Raw genomic sequence first — 19598 nt, forward strand, 5'->3', positions numbered from 1 at the left:
GGTTCTGAATAGTTGCCAGTGAAACTCTTAAGTGAGGAAGCCGAGTCGCTGATTATGATATGGGTGGTACCACGTGGTCCTTGACTTAGAGAGGCGTGACAGTTACCTGCTCCTGGGAAATTTGCACAGGGTTTCTGAAAACTGTCCAGAGCACCGTGGGATGGCAAGGAGGTGTGGTCAGGGACCCTTTGTAGCGATAGTATTCAGCAGGCTTCTCAGGAAGCAGCTCTTCAATGCTGAAGCCTGGAATGGGCACTTCTTGGCCTGGAGAGACATGTTGGGAAGATGGTGTCAGCGTCGCTCCCCATGGCAGAGGTGCAGCAGAGTGTATGACTGAGCCTAGAAATATAAACTAGTCCCTTTCTGGGCCATGTGACCCAAGGGTCTGCTCACTGACAGCACTCACCCCCTACATTTGTTTTTCTTTAGGTCACATGGGAATGACTACATCCTTTTCCAACAGAGGGTGAATTAGCATCTCAGGACCCCCTCACCTTGGTACTTTACTTCTTGAAGGTGACTGAAGATCTTGTCATAGGATGGATTGAAGGAGCCCATCTGCAACAGAGACAGGGCATTTGAACCAGGACAAAATTCTATAGGTTGAACCTGGGTTGACAACTGCTAACAGGGGGGCTGGGCTAGGGGTATGTGGCCACCGCTGCCAGGCCCTTTCTGAAGAAGCTCTTTACTAAGACAATTATGATGGGTCACTAGGCTGGTAGGGGCTTGGTGTAATGGTTTTGCCCTCTTGTGTCTCAGTACATCCTTTTTCCAGCTCAAGGCACTGGGACTTTATTGTCCCAGGGCAAGGGAGATAGCTTGTTGTCCTGATTATCTGGCTATGAGCCTGAAGGCCACAACTAGCATATTCTCTAACCAGAACTTAAAGGAGCTTGAGTTCATTCATGCAAACCAGTTTAGGCAAGTAAGCATGTTGAGAAACAAGGTACATGCTTCCTCTAGGCAAAAATAATACAAGTGAATCAGGAGACATTCCTATTTTCTGGAATTAAGGAAAGAACTCATCCCGGGGTCCATATAAAGGATGGAACTTGGATACCAGGAGTTGTATCAAGGGTTCAGGCATCTAACACACCTAATGGGGCAGCGCTAAATGACCACCCAACCCTTACACACACACACACACACACACACACACACACACACACACACACACACACCATATCCAAATGGGTAATTCCATGCCTTATGCAACTGGACTAGGGACTAGGGTTCATTTTTCCAATGGCACAAAGGACACACCTATTTCTGCTACCCAGCCACAGAAAGTGCTGCCTCCACGCCCCCTATCGGGGAACAGCCCCTGCTCTAGAGGCAAGACATAGCCAGAACAGGAATGAGCCCCACACAGCCAATAGACAGGCATGCATGGAACCAAATGCTGACTCTGATATAATCCCGCCTTCAAATTTAATGTAAAATCCCTTTAAACATGTCTTACCTCTATGAGAACAGCTAGGACGGCGAGGCCTTCTGACTTGTTACTGGCAGTGCTGGCGTTGGGGTACAGGTCCGAGTTATAATGGACAATATGCAGCTGCAACGGGCAAGAAGCCTCTCATAAGGGGATGGGCGACTCGTGGGAACCTTTCACTTTTGCAGGAGACTGGAATCCAATGGGGATGACAGACCCCCCTCCCAGGTAGGTTAGGCCCCTCAGATCCTCCACTCATGGCCTCCCCAGTTTCCCTTTTCCTTCAGTCCTCTAGACCAGAGGTCCCCAACCTTTTTGGCACCAGGGACTGGTGCTCCTATGAGAATCTGTTTCCTGATGATCTGAGGTGGAGCTGAGGTGGTGATGCTAGCACTGGGGAGTAGCTGCAAATACAAATGAAGCTTTGCTCCCTCACCTGCTGCTCACCTCCTGCTGTGTGCCTGGCTCCTAACAGGCCACAAACCTGTACCTGTCAGCAGCCTGGGGGTTGGGGACCCCTGCTCCAGACTGCAGACTCCGCCAGGGCAGACTGTCCATTTATTTGCTCATTGTGTCCCATTGTCTGATATGGTGCTTGGAAAGTAACAAGTGCACAACAGATGTTGAATGAATGAATGAGTAAATGAATAAATGGGTTTTTATACCAGCCATGAAAAAGCCTGAGTATTTTGGAGCACTTCTGGACCCTTCTGATTTTTCTTACTTGTTTTGGAGCCTGGGGTAAAATTGTCTCATGTGGTTCATCCAGCCTCAGCCTGGCCACTCTCCACTTGATCTGGAAGCAGTGGGGGCTGGGGTGGTAAATCTCCAACTGTAACTTAATCGTATTTATATCGAGAGTAGGACACATATTTATCTCAGGTGGAGAAAATCACAGCATGGCTTTTATAAAGTTTTATCAATCATATTTTAAAAGGCCATGAAACAAGAATGTTACTTCATGAATGTAGACTTTTACCTTTACAAAATAAAATTCTAAACTCGTCTTTTCAAAGCAGAATTTTGTCATTATTAAAGTGAAAAGAGTTTTCAAGAAATTTTAGGTTTAAGAAGTTTAGGTAAGCATTAAGACATTATTATGACAAATTCTGAAGCTAAGCAGAGTTAGGCCTGGTTGGTACTTGGATGAGAGACCCCCTAGGAAGGCCAGGTGCTGTAGGCATAAAAAATAGAATAAAAAAATAAGGGATTGTAAACTGACAAGGTCCTTATAATCTGTGAGGTCAATCAAGGGTTGCCTCACCTAATATATATGTGTATGTATATGTATGTATGTGTGTGTGTGTGTATGTATATATATATTCTGACAATATTAAACCTGATTTTTAATCCTAAAGGTGATGTCACTTGTTCTCCAAAACACTGTGCAAGTAGATAGTTCTGTAGATATGACACATGCATTTTTGTTGATTCTTTGCCTCTTGGGACGATGACACATTGAGATTTTATCCCTCTTTTCTTTTTTATTCAACTCTTTTTCTTCCTTGTGTATTTATAAATAGAATTCAAGAATATTTAAACATAATAAAAACGAATATTTTATTGAGCACAGGTGAATGCTCCCCACTTTCCAAGTCGTCCTTTCTAATTTTTAAAAATTATATAAAATTACTGCTTCCTTTAGGTGGTCCTCTATTAAGGATGTCTCAGGGGCTCCTACTTCACCATCTTTCCCCCGAAGGACATAGACTCCCACGTTGCCCCACGCCGTCTTGGCCTGGCATTGGTTTCACAAATGGAGCAAAATTCTGTATGGCTAAAACCCCAGAGGTGCTAGATCCTTATTTCTTTTTATAACTGACCTTTGAGTGTATGGCCTGTCTTAGCACTTTTCTCACTGTGTTAAGATTAAATCTAGAGGGAGGTAAAGACTAATAGAAACAGAAGGGTATTCCCTATGAGAGGATTAAGAGAGTCTTCTGAGTCTTCTTATATAGACTCAATTTGGAAGAACCTCTACATTCTCAAAGACCCTCCATAGAGAATCCACCACTTTAGGGTTAATTTGACATATTTCCTCTATTTTTGACATTTATGGTCCATTTTCGCCAGGTTCTTGGTCTGATGATGTGGCTTAATATCAGAAAATACAAAAACTAGAAATATTTTTAAATGTCCAACCCCTCCTAGCCTATACCATAACTCCTTTATTCTCCATGGGCAAGTAAAAACCTCCACGTTGCAATTAGGCTGGAAGAAATCACAGTCCTGGAGTTTCAGAGAGGGGCCTAGTCTGAAATATGGGCACCTGCAGTAGTGCCATCACATTGGGCCAGAATTATAGTCCCTCCACCCTTGTAACTCAACCTATAATTAGCCTGAGACATTAAGCTGTTCAGCAATTAAGAACAGAAGAGAAAGGTCATGTCATTATTTACTATGGGCTCCACTGGTTGATCAATAGCATTTATCTTCCTATAATGCCCTGTAAATATGTAGAACCACACCCGCAAGGTCAAGCCCATGGGAGCTCTGAAATGGAACAGCTCAGTTCTCCACCCCCATTGCCTACTTGTAGTGCAGGAAAAATGTTCTGCATCTCATCCTGTTTTCCTTTAGCATTTTGGGTTAGCATTTCAGGGCGATGTTACACAATGCTGTGCTGACATCCTGAGCTACCCTTGGTCAGTCGCTGGTTGCCATGATGCCCTGTACATTATAATGCCAGTCATTCTTTGATTTGTGACCAAGTAGAAGAGTAGCCCTGGACCCAGGTCCCTAAGTTCCAAGGACAATCTCTGTCCAGGGAAAGGAAAGACAGGATGAAAAAATGTAAACAGCATAGCATGTGAAGAAAGGCTGAATTTGGGGGAGCAATTAGCCCACTATGATTCAACAGTGGAGTGCATCAGGGAGACAAGCTGGTGGGATCTTAATCTGTGCAAGTAGACGGGGGATATCTAGAACAGGAATATGTACATCCCACTGTGCCCGCTGGGAGCGCTGCCTTCAGTAAAAAACATAGAGACAAAATCAGCATGTTCAGGAGAGGAAGAGGATCAGGACACCATAGGAGCTGCAGGGTGGCCAGAGTGGCTATACCTTCCTGTGTTACTGACAGGCCTGGGTGTGGGTGTGGAGAGCAGCGCCCCCACCCCCACCTCTCCAGTGCTCTGATCTTATCTACACACCAACCAAGTGGGAGGATGCCAGCCTGCCCACTGCCAGGCAGTTACTGACAGCCTGACAACCGCACTCACCTCGGCAGCAAAGTGCTTCCCGCCAACCGTGTGCTCGGAGCCGTGGGGGTCATTCCGGTTCCCCCAATGCAGGTGCAGCTGTGTGGCACTGTAGCGGGAAGGGAGGCCCTGGATGTGCATGGCTGGGGGCAGCTTCAGCTTCACTGCAGGGAGTGGAGGGGCAATCTTCAGAGTCAGGGAGACAGCACTTGCCCGGGGCCCAGACAGGGTGCAGGTGGATGCAGCAAGGTAGGGACCAGAGGGAACATAGTCTGCAGGCCAGAAATCTGGCCTCTTTCCCTGGGAACATCCCTATTTCACTAAAGCAATTCTAGCAGCACCGGGACCTTCTTGGTTCCCTCTGGAAAATGATGGCAGGAACACTAATACTAGACCCAGGGATGGATGTTTGTTAATATATCCACGCATCACACTCCTGGCTATGAAGATGGAAACTTTAAAGAAGTACCTGCCAAGATGTAGAATCCTATAGCAAGAACAATAATAACAATTGCTATTTATGAAGTATTTACTCTATGCCAGATCCCAACATACATAATCTCTAGTCTTGATAATACCCACCAATATGCCCATTTTCCAGATGAAAGTTCTTACCCAGAGGCTCAAGACTCATCAGTGGTCAAGCTGAGATTCAAATCCAGGTTTGTCTGATTCCAAAACCTGGGTGTGCGCCTGCCACGAACTGCATGGCTCCTTGAGTTCATGATACCAAAGAATTCATTTTCCTACCACAGCCAATGCGCCAAGGGGCTCATGCTTGTCCCCCTCTCCCATCCCAAGACATGTGCTTCTTCTGAGAGGTGCTACCCTGGCAGAACAGCAGGAGCCCAGGGCCTCTAGCATACCCTAAAGAGAGTGGCCCGGGCCTCCCTTGAGAGCTCCCCTCTGCCCTTCCCCCTGGTACCTCAACGGAGCCCCCTCCCTGGCAAGCAAGGAGCTGAGAGGAAGCTCAGACATCCCCTGCAGGTTTCTGAGGTCTCTTCCTCACCTGAATGGCCATTGTTGGTCAGGATAAATTGCTCATTGGAAGACACGTTGTAGCCTTGGAAGTCAAGGGGCACAAGGCTGGCATCGTACTGGAGGATGTCACTGTGCAGGTCTATTGGGGACTGCAGCAGACCTCCACATGATGGGTAGTTTTTGGACCAGCTCATCTCCCCATCAGGACCTAGAAGGAGAGATTCAAGCCCAAAATTTAATCAATTTTCCACAGACATTGTTTCCTTACCATCTAGTTCTGTATTCAATACAATTACTCCTTTTCTCTCCTTTTCTTAATCTGCATTGGTGTATTCTTCAAGGTCCAGAGATTTTAGCCTAGGGAATCAGGCCGCGCAAGTGCCTCAAGACCACTTACTCTTGAAGTGAGGTGGGGAAAGGATTAGAACAGCCCCATACGAGGGACTAGGGCCCGACGAGCTCTGCTTCATTTTGTGCATCATTCGTATTTTGATACAATACATACCCTCCCCATGTGGAAGACCTGTCAACTTTTGGCAATTTGGCATCTGTTTATTAAACACCTATCACGGTCTTTGGTCCACTAAATTGAACACAACACCAGGGCCCCTGCTGGCCCATACTTGTATTCTAGTGGGGAAGAATTTAATGAATCTGCTGGGATGCTTCAGATTGGAAAATTTGGTGTATGACTATAGCTCCAGGTAGGTGTTTGAGGCTAATGGATTTACAGGTATGACCTTCCAGAGAGGAAACCCTAGAGGACACTGACTCTTGATATCCATGTCTGGGGTAAGTATAGAACCCAACCTGATAGGGATGCTTGAGAAACATCAAGTAATTATGGACCTGGAGTCACAGAGCTAAGTGCAAGGTTTACACTTAGTATGACAATACTACAAAAAAAGAAAAAGTATGATAATACTACAAACTCATTATTACAATATAATTGACAAACTATTAGTAAGGAGGAACAAATTTTAAAAATAAATCCTCCAGGGCTCAGGCTTCTTGCTAAATATCAGGTAATAGTCCTTCCTCTGGAAATGAAAATAAACAATTCAATCCCATGTTCAGATTAACTTTCTTACTCCAACAGGGAAAAGTCTTTAAAGAATGTAAAGCTATATTTAAAAGATTATCTCCCATGGTAATTAAACGGATTTTCAGGCTGAGGTTTCTCCAGAAAAGCAAATAATTGGCATGTCATGGCTCGTTAGAGAACCCTGTGGGTTCTCTCAGAATTGGGACCCAAGCATTGCCATCTAGGGTCCATTCCTCAGTATCTTAGCACAAGGAAGGGTGTTCACTAGAGCAGAGGTAAAAGGAACACTACTTCTCCTGGGGACCCTTCCACAGACAATAGCATCATTTCACCAGGATGTAAGCGTGTATATCGGCCCACAGAATCTTGATTCCCTACACCTTATTCTTTAAACTAGGGGACCTCAGCTGTGAGTAGCAAGAGTTAGAAGTGAAACTTGGTGCCTACATTCATTTAAAATGTTGTGAGGAGTTGAACACACACAGTAGAACTCCACTAGTTGTTCATGCTGTCAACTTTTGGATATACCTTTTCAGAAATGGTAGAGTGTGAAGGGATTTCAGAATCTCCAGTCCAGCTTTTCATTGGACACCAGTTTTCTCAGTTGCACACATCAGAGTTTCCACTGGACGATATCGCTTTTATTTCCAAGGCCTCAAAGCCCTGGATTCAAGGCAACTCAACTACACCAAGATGGCAACTGAGGGAGAAGAAGGCTGGAGAAAACTGAAGAAGTCAAAGTGAAGGAAGACGGTTATTCAGCTGAGGGCAAAACCAAGTTCTGTAGGGATAGCAGTTAGCAGAGATGAAGCAATCCTGAGGTATCAGGCAAACCCTAAAGATCAGAAAGAGGCACATCTACCGGGCAGCAAGGCTTCCAGAGTAAGGCTGCCAGCCTTTTCTTGGCTCATAGTACCACGAGGCCCACAGTCAAGGTGGCAGAAGCTGCCAGACAGGCATGGATGGAAATAATCAGGAAGTAAAGAGGTGTAGCAATGAGAAGATTTCTTCTTGCACATATTACTGAAGGGAATTGGATTAGAAGGACTTTGTTTTCCCAGAGCAGAGGCTCTAAAAGTTTTCATGAAGAGAACATTTTAGTGATAACCACACCAAGAGCTCCTTGGGGACTGGGACATCTCATTTTCTTTGTGAAGCCATGTTGTGATGAGGGTCACATGCCTAATAGGCATTTAGGAAACATTTTCCCAAAGAATGAAAGACCCCAAGGAACGAAGAGCTTGGGGAAAGGTTATCAGGAGAATTTTTCTCTTTTATTTTGCCCTAAATACTCTTTCTTGGATCTTAGACTGAATTATGTATTTGGGGACAGGAAAGACTAAGGTTATAAAAGACAACAGACTCAGTGATGGCAAAACCGTCCTGGGAAAGAGAAGCAGCTGTATTGGACCAGGAGAGTCAAGAGAACAAGATTCCAGCACCAGCTGTCCTACCACCTCAGTGAGCAATGGCAATCAGGTGACATTCCCTTTGCCCTTTGTACAAATGGGAGGATTGGACACTATGTTCCAGAACATCTCTCTGGCTCTCAAGTTCCAAGATTTATTAAGATTACTAGGATTAAGCCCCTTCACCTCTGAATCAGGCGAGTTTGAATGAGCTGGGGAGAGTTGCTCATGCCCAGGCAGCTCCTGGACATGTGATAAGATGCCCAGTGGGAACTAGCTGTGGGAATGAGGGCACAGGGCACCACTGCTCCTGGGGCTGGCTGGAGAGTGGGCAGCGTGTGCATCAGGACCTTGCCATGGGTCTTGGCTGCCATCCACAAGGGGTGCTGGTCCTTGAGCACAGGTCATAGGCACGTAGGGCAGAGGATCTGAAAAGCCTTTCTAATCCTCCTCCTGCAGCTGCTGATGCTTCTTTTATTTCTTCTTCTTCTTCTTCTTCTTCTTCTTCTTCTTCTTCTTCTTCTTCTTCTTCTTCTTCTTCTTCTTCTTCTTCTTCTTCTTCTTCTTCTTCTTCTTCTTCTGCTGCTTCTTCTTATTATTACTTTAGTAGTCTTGATCCTTACAACTCTACAACTCCATAGGTTCAGCAAGGCGAAAAATTGAGATTAACTGATTTGCCCAAAGGTAGATTTTGGCTTAGTAACAGAGTTACCTTGCCTGGGCCACAGGTTACATCACTTTCTGTTTCCATGTTTACCCAAGAGAGTTTGGGCACCTGTCTCCTCCCTTTCCCACACTCTCTTTGAAGGCAAGGACTATATATATCTCATTCATCCCTGCCTAGCCCACAATGTCTGACACAGAGCAGGCCCTCACATGGTTACCAACCTGGATTCTCATGCTAATTTTTGCTTGTTCCTCTCTAGGGAAGCACACACCTATATTAATTCTCCTAGTCTCCCATTCCCTGATATAATTTTGCCCCTCAAAAAAGAAAAAAAGAAAATAGTATCACTTACACAAGTTCAAATTTTACCTTTCTAGCTTTCTGATTTACCTGCATAAGACTTTGAGTGCTTGGGACCACTCATTGCAAAAGAAATCTGGTTGCTTCCCTGTAGACCAGGAGATGGCATGCCAAGCATGGGGCTTCATGGCAGTTCATATGACCCTCCACCCACATGTAATGGCTGGTGTCTCCTTCTGGCATGGCTGGGGACATTGTCAGAGCAGGCTCCATCTTCGTGGCTTGTAAACGAAAGAGAGAGGTGCCATGTGGGTGGGCACCAGGACAACCAGTACCAGGGCATCAGCAGCAGACTTCTTTCTGCCTCAGACACTGCCTGGGCAATGTGAGACTTGCCACCACCGTTAACACTGGCCTCTTCACTGGCAGCTACAGATCACGCTGTAATTTTTTAGCTTAGTCTCAGCTTTCACACTCATGCCACGTTCTCTGCTGCCAGAAGATGCCCCTTAGGACTGACTTTTCCCAAAGAATCATTTATTTCTAGCTACCGTAAAAATGTGACTTTTCTCTTGAGTTTTGAATTTGCTTCTCCAAAGCAAAATCTTGGTTGGATTCTTCCCATGATCATGATAAAAGAGATCATGTATATCTCCCAGTTTGTTTTTCTACATAAAAATTAGGGCATTATGGCTTTCCAGTTCATGAATTTTTCTGCTTTAGGCAAAACAGAAATGGACCAAATTTCTGCTTTGAAATGTAATGAAGAGATTAACATGGCACAGCTTCAAAAGGCCTCTAGTGATTTCTGATTGGGAATTATGAGGCCCAGAGTGCAATACTTGCACTACCCAAGGACCAGAACTTTTTCATGGAAAATTTCAAATGTATACAGCAGTAGAGAGAGGAGCAAATGAACCTCCACCTCCAACCTACCTTCAACAACTAAAATTCACAACCAGTCCAGCCTTATCTATCCTGTACTCACTCTCCCCTATCCCTGGATAATTCTGAAGTAAATCCAAATATATTTCATCTGTTTATATTTTAGTATGTCTCTCTAAAACATAAGGACTCTGGAAACAAAACTATAATACCATTACTACACTTAAAATGTGAACAATTAATCTCTTAATATTATCAAATCCAGACAGAATTCAAAATTTTCTAATTATCTCATAACTTTTTAATGGCTTATTTGTAAAATTTGGGGTTCAAATAAGGTCCACATATGGCAGTTAGTTGATGTGTTATGGCCTTGATAGCAATTTAATGGGGCAATGCCTCATAAAAGAACAACCACACCACTCTTCCAAGACTCAAAATCTCAGAGCCGGTCTGGCTCAGTCCATTCTTTGCCTTCATTCAGTCATGGAGGCCTAAGTTTCCGGCACAACCACCACCCCCACTACCCCAGGTGAGGCCCTTGCTGTGTCACGCTGCAAAGGCCCCCTGCAGAGTGCCCACCTCAGCCTTTACCCTTGGCTACCAGGCTCCTTTCTTGTTTAACCAGGTGTAGCCCTGCTTCTGTGGCACTGCCACATGCCTCCATCCTTTCTCTACACCATGTCCTGCTCCACCCCAATAAAACAGTGAAACCATAGCCACATTTCATGGCCTAAAATGCCTCAGCTTGTCAAGGCCTTCAGAGGCCCTTGCACCCCAGTCAAGGCCCATGGTCAGGCCAGCTACCCTATCCACAAAACAAGCTATGCCTACCAACCTTCACAAATATTCTTACGCTAAAAATTTGCTTAAAATGCCTTCTCCTTTCTTCTTTACCTTTCCAAATCTTGTCCACTCCTCAAGTTCAGCTCACATCCTGCCAAAGCTACTCAGTGCTTTTTCCCTGCCCTGAACTCCTTAGCCAGCCTACTCAGGATTTGTGTAAGGGTACAGTGACTTGAATTGTTGTTTAATCTGTCTCACTTGTGACTGTTTTCTCTACACTAGCACCTAAACCTGTTTCAGATTTAAACTCTGTCTAAAAGTTTCAAAGAAGACTTTCAAAGACTAGAATTTTTTGTCACATCTCTCCCCCATGTCTGAACACATAGTGGCACTTACTAAACACATAATGAATTAATTTGAAGGGTTACTTAAGCTCATTTCAGAAATCTAGCCATAAAGGGATGAGAGAAGAGAGAGAAGACAGAGAGAGAGACAGAGACAGACAGAGACAGAGACAGAGAGGGGCAGCGAGAGAGAGAGAGAGAGAGAGAGAGAGAGAGAGAGAGAGAGAAAGAGAGAGAGCACGCATGTGTATTAAGTTAGTTATAGGAAGATGAAGGCAACAAGAAGGCTTTTGTTTTTAATAGAGAGGTCTGTGCATATTTCCATGCAGAAGAAAAGGGGAGTAGAGAAGGAAGGTTGATCCAGGAGAAAGAGCACCTCATTCATGGACTGTGGCGCTGAGAATGCAATGGGAGAGGATCCAGCAGAGGTAGACATTAACTCTGGGCTGATGGAGGCACTCAATAAACGTTTGCTGAATGGATCAGACCAGAACACTGACACCTGCCTGGAAAGGAAATGCAAAGAGTGAAAAACCCAAGCAGAAATCCTGGAACTCAGGAGACCCGCAAAGGTGATCAGAGGAAGGTTGGCTATGGGAAGACCAGCAGTCTCAGCTTCTCATATTCTGAGATGGATGCAGCCAGAATATACATACACCAAAGGCCCTAAAAATGTGTATGTAATTTTTTTTAATGAACTTATATTTGGCTATTTTTAAAATATACCTGTGTCTTATTTTAAAATTTAATTACAGAAAATTTTAAAGCAGATTTATTACATATCTGTAATTTTCTGTAAAGAGTATGGTATAATGGCCCCAAGTACCCATCTGTTCATGACTAGTTAATTTTTGTCTATCCCCTCTCCCACCTTATCCATTTCCCCCTCCACTGGATTACTTTGAAGAAAATATATGAATACTTATGTGTAACTATGAAAAAAACTCTTAAAAAAAAAACCATAATATCATTTTCACATTTAAAACTTATTAATAATAATTTCTTAATGTCATCAAAGATCCAGTGAATGACCACATTTCCCCAGTATTCTCATGAATTTATTTAACATTTTGAACCAGGGTCCAAATACAGGGTCCCTGTATTGTGACTGGTTAGTAAGTCTCTTAAATTTCTTTTTATCTATAGGTCCCCTTTTCATCTCTCCCCAACATGGTTGTATTTACTCTGTAAATATATATGTACTGACTCATCACTGCCTTGGGAAAATAATTTATGCAAGTAAATGAAGGATGATTTTATTATTTTGTAACCTTTTTTGCAAAAAAAAAAAAAAGGAGGTTAGTATGATATGGGGGTAAGTAAAAATTTTTTTAAATTTGTTTTTCAATTACGGTTGACATATAATATATTAGTTTCAGATAATAAAAATGTTTATGGGTTGGGTAATTTATCATGTTTATACATCTGTCACATCTATATTATAGCATATATAGTATATAATAAAAGCACATAGAGCTCCTCAGAAGATGAGAACTATATAATTACTGGTGCAGTTTGATTACTATTTCTCACTGATTATTCTATCTCACTGACTGCATCCTATGTGCTCAAGAATAATAAAAATGTTAATGAAAATAAATATTGTTTGTAACTTGAACTGTATCTGATGAGTCAGGACCAAAATCAAAAAGTACATTTATGATTATCCTATTTTGAGGTTTGTCTTTTGGGTCTTTCTAATAAGTCAGTCTCAGACCTACTTGCAGCCTGTGACATTTCTTGGTGGTCATACTCTTTGAGGTGGGTCTCCATCAGTGTCTGTGTGAATGCTCCTGCAAGCAGCTGCCTAGGGAGCCAGTCCTGGGCCACTGACTCCAGAGCATGACTCTTTGGCTTGGCCACCAAAACATAGTCAGGTCAAAACCTGCCCCGATGGATAAAACTGTAGTAGCAAGATTTTCATATTCTGGAATTCGACACACCTTTAGTCAAAATTTCTGTACAATAAAAGCTTTTGGTTAGCCCCAAAATTTTGTTTTGTAAGGGGATCTGATATAGTAAAAATGTACCTGGTCCTAGCATGTATGTGAAAGTGATCACAGATTGTGTCTCAGATTTGAATACATATTTAATAAGATATATTATATTTGCAATAAAATGAGTATTCAAATGTTGAATGGAGAAAATCACGAAATACCCTTCTTGGAGTGCTAGTTTTGGAGTTAATTCATTTCTTTAACAAATGTGCCAACTATGTGCCAAGCCCTGTATAATGTGTTGAAGATACAACAGAGAACACAACAGATCTGACCTCTGTCCTCACGGAGCTTACATTTCAGTGGAAGGGCCTGATAAATTATAAATAAGCAAAAAATCAAACCAATACATTAATAAAATAAGTACAGTCTGCAATCGGTACTATGAAGGAAATAAGCAAAGGCCATGATGGAGAAAAATGGAGGGACCGCAATGGATCTTATGGTGTAGGCAGGCTTCTCAGAGGAGGTGCCATTAAAGCTGAGACTTAAAGGATGAAATTGAGCCAATCATGAACAAAACCCAAGGAATGGCACTCCAGAGAGAGAGCACAGCAGCTCAGAGGCCTTTTAGCAGCAGAGAACTTGGATATTCTATGTGTACGTGATGTGAAGACTCAGAAAGAACCTAGGATTCCTCTGGCTTCCGCTTAGCCAGGCTGGGTGCTGCTCTACGACAAGGCTGAGCAGGAATCATCCAGCACCTGCTCATGTACACTCCTCTGTCTGTTAGAAAGGTCCTCCTTTCAGGGGACTGGTATACACCTCTCTGCGAGGAGTCATCCATCAGTTGTGGTCCTGTGGCTAGTGCCACAGAGAACAAGGTTAAGGTGCAGGACTCCAGAGGTGAAGGCAGCCTTTGTGCCCTCTCTAAATCCACCTCAATACTACACCTCTGCAGGATGTCATTGGAATGTGGAGGCCACATTTTCAAAGTACATTTAACACATGCTTTATAGCTCCTGAAGTTCACTTTCTAAGTTGATTAGAAGATATACAGTTTCTCATAAAAGTCCAGTGGGTTCAACTTTTCAGTGGTATAGATCTCACGTAGCATCCACCTTAGCTGGATTCTGGCCCCCATGCAAAAGGCTTCATTCTGCTGACTGCCTGTTTTCCCACGGGTCCAGTGGAAAGGCATGGTTGTATAGCCCAGGATTCTGCCCAGAAAGAAAGAAGGCTAGCAGAAGTGTTAGTTAATGATTGATGGATGAGGTCTTATGATTTGATCATAAATAAACAGAGGCCGAGGAATCAAACATGTTGAATCTTTTCCTTTGTTAATGTTACAAACGAATCCAAGCCAGAGCAATGAGCAAGAGCTAGAGGATCGGGATTACTTTTTATTTATAAAGCTTCAAACTGGACTGCTGCCGCAGGCCCATTCTTCTTCCTTGGATTTTATGTCACAGAGCAATACAAATAAGAAAGTTTTCTAAAGATGCTTTAATCCATACTTTATATCAAAATTTTCTCTCTATTATTTCAGGTTTTGTTTGGGTCAACTTGAGAGGAAGGACTGAGACAGGGACTGGGTAAAGTCTTCTCAAGCCACTCTTGGCATTTCCGGTTTAGCCGTGGCAGAGGAAGGCAATCGTGCAGGCTGGAGGTGAGGAGGTAAACCACAGGACTGTAAGGCAGCTTTGCTCACTACTGTACCACCAACGCCGTAAGCTGCATGGCTAGGCCACCAGCTCAACTCTCTGTGAGGCCTTGGAAAATCCTCCCCCTCCACTTTGCCATACCTAGGGGGCCCCTCCCTCTCCAATAATCCCTCTGCAATTGCTGGGAAGGAATGTGGAATTGAGTAGGATACTGACTTTGTCAGGTTCTTTCTGGATGGAAGGCTTTCACAGGGAGAAGGGTGGGGTTTCCAGGCTGCCAAAAGTAAATGGCTGACAACTCTTTGCTTCTGATTCTCTCTCTCTGCCATCCTCTTAGGTGCTGTTGCCTTAAAGAGTATTCATTGTGGAGAACCTCTACCCACCTCTCTAGACTTCTCTGAGCCTGGTCTCACCTTGGTATTTTACTGCAGCAATGCTGAGCTGCTGACATTCTTCAGACACGCCAAGCTGCTTCCCATCTTCCTCAAACACCCTCTCACTGCTGCTCTCACTCCCTAAGGCAAGACAAAGTGTCTCTCTCTCCTCAGTGCTCATTTAGAGCCCTTTGCATTTCTTTTTCCTAGCAGCACTTATATTTATGAAAAAAGTATTTTAGATCTTTCTACCCTAGTAGATAGTGGCTCGCCAAGCGTAGTCCCTGGGGAAGCTACATCATCATTACCAATTTAGATCTTGTTAGAAAGGCAGATTCCCAGGTCCCACCTCAGACCTGTAAATCAGACACTCTGGAGGTGGCTGGCACCAGGCATCTGTCATTGAACAAGCCCATCAAGTGATTCTGATGCTTGCGGAAGGTTGAGAACCACTGCACTAGGCTCTCAGCTCATTCATTCTTGTATTTCTGTCTCTTACCGCAGAGCCTGGCACAGCAAAGTGTTCAACAAATGGTTCTGGAACAACAACAACAACAAACCACTAATAAGTTAGGCAATTTCTAAAGTGGTTACAGCCTAACCTTGAGAATGAAACCTAGCCAGGCCCAAGGCACCACCTGTCTGGGCTCAGTACATGTCATTCTCTTTGATCTTCTTTGACTCATTCATGAAGGAATCATGGTAGACATGAAAATGCTAAGTCCACAATAGAGCCAAACGTCCTGCTCTACCCTCCTGAACAAGAATTTTATTTGGTGTCGACCATGAGGAACATAATTTTTTTTTCTAAACCTGTTCTCATGGCTCATTTCATTAATCTTTTTTCATTTGGGTAAAATATACATACAATTTACTATTTTAACAATTTTTAAGTGAAATCAGTGGTTTTAAATACATTCACACTGTTACACAACCATCTTCACTATTTCGAGAGCTTTCCCATCATCCCTTTTGTTCACCCACAAAAGGTTCATCTCAGTTTACAAGTTATTTTCAAGAATCTGATCCACTAGATGTAGAGAAGAGTAGAGGTAGGTCTGTATATTTTCACAGAACCAAACTTATGGTAGATGCTCAGTGAACACTCATTGGTTGAGGAAAACAGAACAATGGTTGTCAGGCATTTCAGTATAGATGGGAATCCCTTTCAGGCTTGTTAAAACAGATTGTTGGGCCCCACCCTCAGAGTGGCTGATTCAGCAGGTTTTAGATGGAGCCTCAGAGTCTGCGTTCCTAACAAGTTCCCAAGTGATACAGATGCTGCCAATCCGGGACCACACTCAGAACCACTAGTCCTGAGCACTATTTTCTCAACCGTGGCTGTACACTGGAATCTCCAAAAACATCTAGCTTTGCTTCTGACCCAGGCCCAAGATCTGGTATGATTGTCTTGGATGGGGCCCAGACACAGCAGGCTTTAAAAAGCTGCCCAGGTGATTCTAATGTGCAGCCAAAGTTAAGAGGAGCTGGTGGAAAGCCCAGCTCATCAGATCAGTGGTGAGGTGGTTGGAGCCAGGCCTTTAAACTCCCCATTGTCAGGTAAGGTTGTCTTTTTTTTTTTTTTTTAAAAATTATAACTTACTCTCAACCAATGTGGGGATTAGGAGTGCCGAATGCCCCACCCCATGCACAGTTGAAAATCCTCATATAACTTTTAACTCCCCCAAAACAATCATCCCTGGGTATCCACAGGGGATTGGTTCCGAGATACCCCTTCCTATACCAAAATCCCAGATGCTCAAGTCCTTTATATAAAATGATGTGGCACAATACATACAATTGGCCCTCTGTATCTGTGGATCAAAAATACTGTCTTTGATCCATGGTTGGTTGAATTTGTGGATTTGGAACCCAGGGATATGGAGGGCTGACTATACATTTATTAAAAAAAAATCTAACTATCAATGGATCTATACAGTTTAAACCTATGTTGTTCAAGGGTCAACTGTAATTAATTTTTAAGGTGGCAGTATATATATGACACAAATTTACCATTAGCGACCTTGAGAAGATTCACAGTGTCGTGCAAGCATCACCACTATTCAGCTCCGGAACATTTCCATAGCTCCAAAAGGAGACCTCATACCCACATCCCCCCCTTCCCTCAGCCCCTGACCACCACTAATCTTTCTGTCTCAAAAGATTTGCCTATTCTGGATATTTCATTTAGATGGAATCATACAATTTTTGTCTGGGTTCTTTCACACAGTATAATGTTTTCAAGGCTCATCATGTTGTAGCCTGTACAGAGCTTCATTCCTCTTTGTGGCTGAGTAATATCTCATTGTATGGATATACCACAATTTGTTTATCCGTTCGTAGGTTTGCTTTTCAGTGTAGTTTAAGTATTTGACTCTGGTTAAATTGTCGTTTCCTTCTGCAAAATAGTTGCTGACTGAGATAAAGCATTGGTGTTTCTACTGTGTGGATTTTAGAAAATAAGCTGTGAATAGAGCTGGCATAAAAGGAAGATGGAGAAAATACAGTCTGGTTTCCTAGAAATAAGAGTCTCGGGATCGACGAGGCTATTCTTTGTAACAAGTTTCTAAAGCAAAAAGGGAAATTCGTAATAATGATGATAAGGGCATATTGCATACAAGGTGATGTGGCAATGTGCTCTAGCACTAAAAGGAAATTGGTGGGTGAGCAAATAGTGTGGGCAGAGGCTGCCTTGTGACAGGTTCCTTCTCTGGCAAAGAGATTTGAAAATGTCATAGGTTCTTTTAATCATTGGTATGACTATCTTTTCCAACTGCCCATCTCTCCCCATCCACCTTCTTAGTACTCATCCTTGTTAAAATGTGAATCTGGCTGTGGATGAGAAGCCGTGACTTGATTCTTAGATGGTGGGTCAGGGACGATCCTGGATATCTAAGTTGAATGTGGCCCCAGACTGAAAATAACAGAAAGAGGGGCTCTGATAAAAGACAAACTTCCTTAGGCGCTGTTTTCCAACCTTTCAGAGCAAGTTCCCCCTTTCACCTCACTGGAATACAAATCTAGGGTTCCCTGCGTGTCTCCTTTTACTTCTAATGAGAAATGCATGGCATTTTGTGTCAGACTGGTTTTGCATCTGAAATCCTACCATCCCTGATCAAGTGCCACCTTCTCCCGGGTGCCTTCCCTGACTCCCAGAGGAACAAACCATTCTTTCCTCATTCACTCAAGAAATGTCTCCCAAGCCCCTCTCCTGGGCCAGGTTCTGTGCAGCTGCCCAAGCAGTCCCTATAGGAAGGGTGTCACTCCCCACGTGCCGTGCATTATGTCCTCCTAGATAATTCTCCCTGAGGCTCAAAGTGGCTCCTTGCTCACCCCTGTCCCCCTCAGAGGTCCTAGAACACTGCCCTGCTTGCAGCAGGCTCATGCTCAAAAACCACTATGGAGGGAAAAAAAATCTCCAGCCATAATTTGACAAGTTAGCCTTAGCCGGAAAGCAAGCACTTCATTATTAGCCCAAGGCATCTGTACTTTGTGAGGCAGTTATGTGAAAGAGCATTAAATTACTGCGGCTCTCAATTTTTTTCCAGGGTGTAACAAATTTTCTGATCAGACATCTTTGCATACTCAGTCTTACTTGCACACTTTGCACACTGAGTTTTACTCAGTGATGGGACATTCCCTACTTTTATCCTTGCTGATAGAAAAGTTTCATCCTTACATCAAAAGGTTTATCAAAAGCTGGGGAGATTCTGGGGAACTGCTGGGCACATGACTTGCAGTGTGCTGCACTGACATACTTGCTGGCTAAGTGCTACTTCCTGCCCCCGCAGTCCAGCCCACTTACTTTAATCTGATTTTCTGGCATGCTTCTTCATGTATGTCTGTCCGCTACTCCCTGTTCTCCCTTCCAACACTAATCTTTCCAACTCCAATCTCCACACTCCTTCATCTGTCTGTCCTCTTCCTAAGAATCAGAGAAGGGTTTTGATTCAGGATTGTCCCTAAAGGAATCCTGACATGTGTCCCAGCTGTCTAACAACATTAACAGTGACTGGATTCTATTGATTTTTTTTCCCCCTAGCGACCACACTGGTCTTTGATCCACATTTCCCATGGTTGTATTGCAAGGAACAATATCAAATGTTAATGTCAACAGGTACTAAGTCCATTGTGTTTTTTTTAACCACTAAGACTTTAATCCTGATGTGGAAAGATATCAGCAAGTTACTTTGGCATAATTTGTTCCTGGCAAATCTAAATTATTTCCTTTAAAAAAAAAAACGACTGCATTTCCTGGATGGCTTTTATACAACCTGTGATATGTAGTGTGGAGCACGCAATGACTGGCATAAAGCAAGCATTTGCCAAAGGACCAGAGAAACACATGAGGTGGGAGTCAGGAGACACAGTTCTGGTCCTGGCATGTTTCCTCGTGCTCTGTTTGGGCCACTTGACAACCCTGAATTTCCCGTCTCATTTATAAGTCAGGGGCTTGGCTTCATCAGCACTCCCCTCTGGGGTTGCACGTAGGCACTAATGATTGCTGACTTAAATACTTCTGAATACTTAGCCAAGCCCAACAGAGGCAGGGCACTCATTTTCAATCA

The 19598-nt window shown here is 43.5% G+C and overlaps 1 protein-coding gene across 5 annotated transcripts in view; it reads right to left on the reverse strand.

Moving 5' to 3' along the window:
* Nucleotides 1-19598, reverse strand: part of CA12 (carbonic anhydrase 12) — a 47287-nt gene that overhangs the window by 14154 nt on the left and 13535 nt on the right. For 4 of the 5 annotated variants that reach the window (XM_036238847.1, XM_016141110.2, XM_036238846.1 and 1 more), the window contains exons 3-7: nucleotides 5648-5827; nucleotides 4660-4802; nucleotides 1466-1561; nucleotides 495-558; nucleotides 107-264 (exon numbers count right to left, since the gene is read on the reverse strand). In XM_036238847.1, coding sequence (XP_036094740.1) covers nucleotides 107-264; nucleotides 495-558; nucleotides 1466-1561; nucleotides 4660-4802; nucleotides 5648-5827 — 641 coding nt within the window. Of the gene's footprint in view, nucleotides 1-106; nucleotides 265-494; nucleotides 559-1465; nucleotides 1562-4659; nucleotides 4803-5647; nucleotides 5828-7192; nucleotides 8196-19598 lie in introns of those variants that run through there. The other variant, XM_016141111.2, reaches the window with a different exon arrangement.

This window comes from Rousettus aegyptiacus, unplaced genomic scaffold (assembly GCF_014176215.1).
Source record: "Rousettus aegyptiacus isolate mRouAeg1 unplaced genomic scaffold, mRouAeg1.p scaffold_m13_p_3, whole genome shotgun sequence".
NCBI lineage: Eukaryota > Metazoa > Chordata > Mammalia > Chiroptera > Pteropodidae > Rousettus > Rousettus aegyptiacus.